Genomic DNA, 6,749 nt, shown 5'->3' on the forward strand with positions numbered 1-6,749 from the left:
ACATTTGTAGGCAAATTAGCTGTACACTGCATCGTATGGGATATGGAAGCCGAAGTCCTGTTCAAATATCTTTGCTGTCTGCAGTTACCAAGATAAAACGTCTCCAATTCACACAGGAACACAAAGATTGGACAGTTGAGCATTGGAAAAAAGTCATGTGGTCCGATGAATAACGTTTCCAGTTGCATCACGCAGATGGCAGAGTGAGAATTTGGTGGAAACAGCATGAAAGCATGCACCCCACATGCATGGGTACAACCCTTTAAGCTGGTGGGGGCATTGTTATGGTTTGGGGCATGTTTTCCTGGCATGATTTGGGCCCTTTAATTCGTGTGGAACAACATCTGAATAGCACAACATACCTAAGTATTGTTGCTTATCAAGTTCCTCCTATCATGTTGATGGCGTATCCCAATGGAGATGGCTTCTTCCAACAAGACAATGCGCCATGCCACAGTGCTCGTATTGTGCAGGAGTGGTTTCAAGAACATAAGGGAGACTTTACCTTGCTTAGGTGGCCCCCACAATCACCAGATCTCAATCCAATTGAGCATTTGTGGGACGAAGTTAAAAGAGCCATCAGGCAGCTGGTTCCTCAACCATCAAATCTCACAGAACTGGACAGTGCTATTCATCAGGCATGTGTCAGATTCCTCGCATCACCTTTCAACATCTCGTGGAGTCGGTGCCAAGAAGAATCGCCGCAGTATTGAAGGCAAAAGGTGGCCCAACGAAGTACTGATGGGGTGGTCATAATAATCTGGCCACTCACGTTCAAATATATCCCACATTCATAGACTGTTAAATCACATTGTTTACCCATATCTTCAGAAAAAAATCACTTCTACTGTCATGGTAAACAACCTGCTTCCCTATTTATAATGGTCTGGCCCTCTAGCAACTTCAGTGCGAAATTATAGCTAATTTACCTACAAACGTCAGGTGGTCATAATAATCTGGACACTCAGTGTAGATAGGATTTGAAGCACTATTTTAAGTGTTTTGCTATATTATTATTTGGTATTGCTGATGGTTGCATGTTAATTTTACCTTATTTGATCGGAGTCCCTTTTTCTTTTTCTTTTTCTTTTTTTGATTAGTCCTCACCAGAGGATATTTTTCCATTGATTTTTTTTTCCCTATGTGCCAATTTGTATCCATTGATTTTTAGAGAGCGTGAAAGGGAGGATGAGAGACACAGAGAGAGATCAATGTGAGAGAGACACATCGATTGGTCGCCTCTTGCACGTGCCCAGACCAGGGCTGGGGATGGAGCCTGCAACCGAGGTATGTGCCCTTGACCAGAATTGAACCTGAGACTGTTCAGTCTGCTGGCTGACGCTCTATCCACTGAGCCAAACTGGCTAGGGCTGATCAGAGTCACTTTTTAATACTGAGAGTTTTTTGTCCTGCCATTTTAGATATTTCATTATGCATTTCAAAGGATCTATCTACAGATGATGTAATGCTTCTGTTATTAGGACTAAATTAGTTAGATGACTGATCTACCTTCTTAGATTATTATTTTTTTAAATGATCAGATGGCATCAGCTATATAGTAGACTTTTGTGAGTTGGCTTTAAGAATTGAAAGTATATTGATATGAGAGAAAGTTTTTATGCATCTTAAAATTATACCTACTATGATTTATCTTTTTTCTACTTGCCAAGCCTGGTTCTATGGCAGATTTTATTTAAAAAGAAAATTAAGCATAGCTAGATTTTATGCTTCCGTACTACAAAGTTTACTCATTTCATTCCCCATCCCATTGATTGGTGCTTCTTTTATTGGTACATAGAACCTATTTATTATGGTGAACTGGTTGAGATGATGTTGGTGTTTGGTTTGAATTTTTAAATATAATGGATCATAAACCCTAGCCAGTTTAGCTCAGCAGATAGAGCATTGGCCTAAAGGGTCCTAGGTTCGATTCCGGTCAAGGGCACATGCCCAGGTTGAGGGCTCAATCCCCAGTAGGGGGCATGCAGGAGGCAACCAATCAATGATTCTCTGTCAGCATTGATGTTTCTATCTCTTTCTCCCTCTCCCTTCCTCTCTGAAATCAATAAAAATATATTTAAAAGAACTTTTTATAAAAATATAATGGATTATGGATGAGGGTAGAGAAAGGAAAAACAAAATTATATACAGACAGTTCTCGGGTTACGTCGGACTTGACATATGTTGTTTCGTGGTTACGTCGCCATCTCCCATTTATTTATTAAAAAAAAAAGTTCCGTCATTTTGACGTATGAACATATGTGCTTTATGTTCTTTATTATTTATCTACCACAAGTAAAGGTCAGGAATTGTTATCTTTCTTTTAATTTATTCTTTTTACTGTTTCACTTCATTACTGCTGTGTATGTGCTCCATGTGAGTGATGTAGGTGCTTATGTAGGTGGGTTCCGACTTACGGCGAAAATCACGTTAAGTCGCAGCATAGGAATGGATCTCCGACGTAACTCGAGGACCTACTGTAAATAAAACATTGCATTTCATATGTAATAACTTAATCAATAAAGAAATTTTTAAAAATTGCATTTTACGTTTGAAGTTTTGAGATTTAGAAATATGAAGTCCTCCAGGTTAATTATATTCTACTGTTGGACTAATAATAAAATGCATTTTAATTTTCAAAAGGAGGCTTAGATCAGCAGTTGCCAACTGGTGGTCCACTTACCACTGGTGGTCCATGAGGTCCGAAAGGTTGGCGACCGCTGGCTTAGATCATAAAACAAGTAGCTTGTTATTAACTTTGAGTTTTGTTTTTTTTTACAGTTGTATTCGATATATATAGAGACAGTAGGGTAAGTAAACACTATATATGATTACTTTAAAACAAGGACTGATCTTATAAGTGGACTACATAGCCATTATGAATGTAAAGGGTCTACTGCTCAAAAAATACTTTCTCAAACTAAGGTGTTTGAAAATCACAGTGGTCAAGAATCTACGCTTAAAATATACTTAACATTAGAAGACATACTATCAATAATTAATTATGTACAACAAATTTAGGGAATTTTCAAGAATTTAAATTATTTTTATTTTTAATTACAGTTGACATACAATATTATTTTTGTTTCAAGTGTATACCCCAGTGACTAGACATTCATTACATAACTTACTAAGTGATCATCCTGATGAATCTAGTACCCATCTGACACCATACATAGTTATTAGAATATTATGCTGTATTTTACATCCCAATGACTATTCTGTAACTACCAATTTGCACTTTTTAATCTTTTCTCCTTTTTCACCCATCCCTTCAGTTATCTTCCCATCTGGCAAAAATCAAAATGTTCTCTGTATCTATGAGTCTGTTTCTGTTCTGCTTCTTCATTTATTTCATTTTTATAGATTCATTTGTTGATAGATATGTATTTATTGCCAATGTATTGTTCATATTTTTTATCTTTTTCTTAAAGAAGACTCTAACATTTCATGTAATACTGGTTTAGCAGTGATGAACTCCTTCAGCTTTTTCTTGTCTGGGAAGCTCTTTATATGTCCTTCAATTCTAAATGATAGCTTTGTTAGTAGAGTAATGTTGGTTGTAGATTCATGCATTTCATCATTTTGAATATTTTTTACCAATTCCTTTTAGCCTGCAAAGTTTCTTTTGAGAAATCAGCTAACAGTCTTATGGGGGCTCCTTTGTAAGTAACCAGCTGCTTTTCTCTTGCTGCTTTTAAGATTCTCTGTTTGTCTTTAACCTTTGGCATCTTAATTATGATGCATCTTGGTGTGGGCGTCTTTGGGTTCATCTTGTTTGGGACTCTTTGTTCTTCCTGGACTTGTATGCCTATTTCCTTCACATGGGTTTTTTCCAAATAGGTTTTCTATTTCTTCCTGTCTTCTCCTTCCAGCACCACATGATGTGAATGTTGGTACACTTGAAGTTGTCCAGAGGCTCCTTACACTATCTTCATTTTTTTGGATACTTTTTTCTTTTTGCTGTTTTGATTGGGTTTTTTTTGCTCCCTTATATTCCAAATCACTGTTTTGATTCTTGGCTTTATCTACTCTCCTGTTGATTCCCTATAAATGATTGTTTATTTCAGTTGGTGTATTCTTCATTTCTGACTGGTTCTTTTTTATGTTGTTGAGGTCCTCACTAAGTTCCTTGAGCATCCTTAGAACCAGTGTTTTGAACCCTGCATCTAGTAGATTTCTTGTCCCCATTTTGTTTAGTCTCTTTCTCTGGAGTTTTGTCCTTTTCTTTCATTTGGGACATGTTTCTTCGTCTCCTCATTTTGGCAGCCTCGCTGTATTAGGCAGAACTGCTACATCTCCTGGGCTTGGTAGAGTGGTCTAATGTAGAAGGTATCCTGTAGGGTCCAGTGGCACAGCCTCTGTGATCACCCAAGCTGGGCATTCCAGTTGTGTCCCTCCCTCCCTCCCCAATGTGGCTGTGTACACCCTTCTGTTGTAGTTGAGCCTTGATTGCTGTTGCATATCAGTGGGAGGGATTTACCCCATGGCTGATCCATTGCAAAGACTGGCTGCAACCACAAACAACCATGGAGAATCAGCTGTGTGGTGGCAGTTCACACAGCCGTTCTTATTTCATTAGGGCTGTGGTGCCCGCTGAGTCTGCCCCCTGAATGTGTCACTGTGGAGATGGTTGGGTAGTGTTTTGATGTGGGTCTCAAGCTATCCACCGGGTGTGCTGGGGCCTCCCAGGAGGTGTGGGCGAAGGTCAGCCACACCTTTGTTCTGCCCAGGGCCACCTGGCTTGAGCTACAAAGTGATCTTCAGCTGCCTGCTACCTGTGCTGGGCTTGGAGATGCCCAGGAGAGGCTCATCTGTGAACCAAGGCCAGCTGCCACTAGTGCCAGACCTGGGGCCACTTAGCAAGAGGTGTGGTGCACGTTGAGGCCAGATACCACTTGTTTGAGAGATTTTAGGAAAGTCTGAAACATGAGCCAAGACTAGTGATTCATATGGAAAAGCCAATGGGAACAGGTTGAGTAGGCTTGCAAGTTTGGTGGGGTGGGATTTCAGGTAACTACTAGGGTGGAACAAACAGTGATAGCCACATTGATGGAGACTCATATATGGCTCCTGCTTGCCATCTCTGGGGTGGAGGTCTTATCAAAGGAACAATAGCCTCTGCCAGCACTTTTGTCTGGGAGAAAGTTGCACTGCACCCCCAGCTCTGGCCCTCATGCCAAACACTTCAGTTTCTCCCCGTATGTCCCTGGTGCCTTTTGGGCTGCTGTCCTAGCACTGGAGCTCAGAAGGAGTGAGTCAGAGTAAGTCTGTGTGCAGGTCCCTTAAAGGAACTTTCTGGGATTTCAGTAGCCCTCCCTCTCACTCAGCCTCAATTCCCACTGGTTTTTACAGCCAGAATTTATGGGGACTTCTCTTCCCAGGACTGGAACCCTTGACTTCGGGGCCTGGTGTGGGGCTGGGACCCCTTGCTTCCCAGGGTGGACCTCTGCAGCCAAGATATCCCTCCTGATTTTTATTTAGTGCATGTGTGTGGGGGACCATGCCATTCCGTATGTCCACATCTCCTAGCAGACAACATGGTTTCTTTAAATTTCTAGTTTTAGGACTTATATCCAGCTAGATTTCAGGTGGTTCTGAGTGATGGTTTTTCTGTAGTTTAGTTGTAATTTTTATATGGTTGTGGAAGGATGCGAGTAACACATTTACCTACGCCACCATCTTGACTGAAAGTCTCTGGATTGGTATCATTATTAATTATTATTATTATTACTATTTTATTTATTGATTTTAGTGAGAGAAAAGAAGGGGGAGAGAGAGAAACATCGGTTTGTTGAACCCCCAATCTTGGCATAGATGACAATGCTCTAACCAACTGAGCTACCCAGTCAGGTCTTCATTATTGTTTTTAATTAAAAAAAAATTTTTATTACAGTTGACATACAACATTATGTTAGTTTTAGGTGTACAACAAAGTGATTAGACATAGTACCCATCTGACTTGGTTATTACAATATTATAGACTATATTCCTTATGGTATACTTTACATCCTTGTGACTGTTTTTATAATTAGCAATTTGCATATCTTAATCCTTTGCCCTTTTCATCCATACCCCTAACACCATCATCTGGCAGCATTCAATTTGTTCTCTGTATCTATGAGTTAGTTTTTGTTTTGTTTGTTCCTTTATTTTGTTATTTAGATTCTATATATAAATGAAATCATATAGTATTTGTCTTTCTTTGTCTGACTTGTTTCACTTAACATAATACCCTTTGGGTTCATCCATGTTGTTGCAAATGGTAAAATTTCATTGTTTTTTATGGCCAAGTAATATTCCATTGTTTGTATATATACTAGTAGCCCGGTGCACAAAATTCGTGCACTGTTTCACTTATAATACCCTTTGGGTTCATCCATGTTGTTGCAAATGGTAAAATTTCATTGTTTTTTATGGCCAAGTAATATTCCATTGTTGTTTTATATACTAGTAGCCCGGTGCACAAAATTCGTGCACTGGGGTAGGGGGTGGGGGGAAGGGGCCCCTCAGTCTGGCCTTCACCCTCTCCAATCTGAGACCCCTCAGGGAATGTCCAACTACCTGTTTGTGCCCACACTTTTAACAGATAACAGCTCCATTGTTGTTTCTTTCTTATGCTTAAAACCATTGGAATTAGTAGGTATTCAAAGTGTGTATACATTTTGGGGGGACACCCTGTATATCTCTAGTCAGCGGTGAAAGAAACCAACAGCAGATTTGGAACCCCCAGACAGGGAACCTCGCTC

General features: G+C 39.8%; 1 protein-coding gene across 3 annotated transcripts in view; it reads left to right on the forward strand.

Annotated features, from left to right (window-relative positions):
• Positions 1-6,749, forward strand: part of CDC123 (cell division cycle 123) — a 75,170-nt gene that overhangs the window by 49,113 nt on the left and 19,308 nt on the right. For all 3 annotated transcript variants that reach the window (XM_005876571.2, XM_005876573.2, XM_005876572.2), the window contains one exon: positions 2,782-2,810. In XM_005876571.2, coding sequence (XP_005876633.1) covers positions 2,782-2,810 — 29 coding nt within the window. The remainder of the gene's footprint in view (positions 1-2,781; positions 2,811-6,749) is intronic.

Source organism: Myotis brandtii, unplaced genomic scaffold, assembly GCF_000412655.1.
Source record: "Myotis brandtii unplaced genomic scaffold, ASM41265v1 scaffold49, whole genome shotgun sequence".
NCBI classification, from domain to species: domain Eukaryota; kingdom Metazoa; phylum Chordata; class Mammalia; order Chiroptera; family Vespertilionidae; genus Myotis; species Myotis brandtii.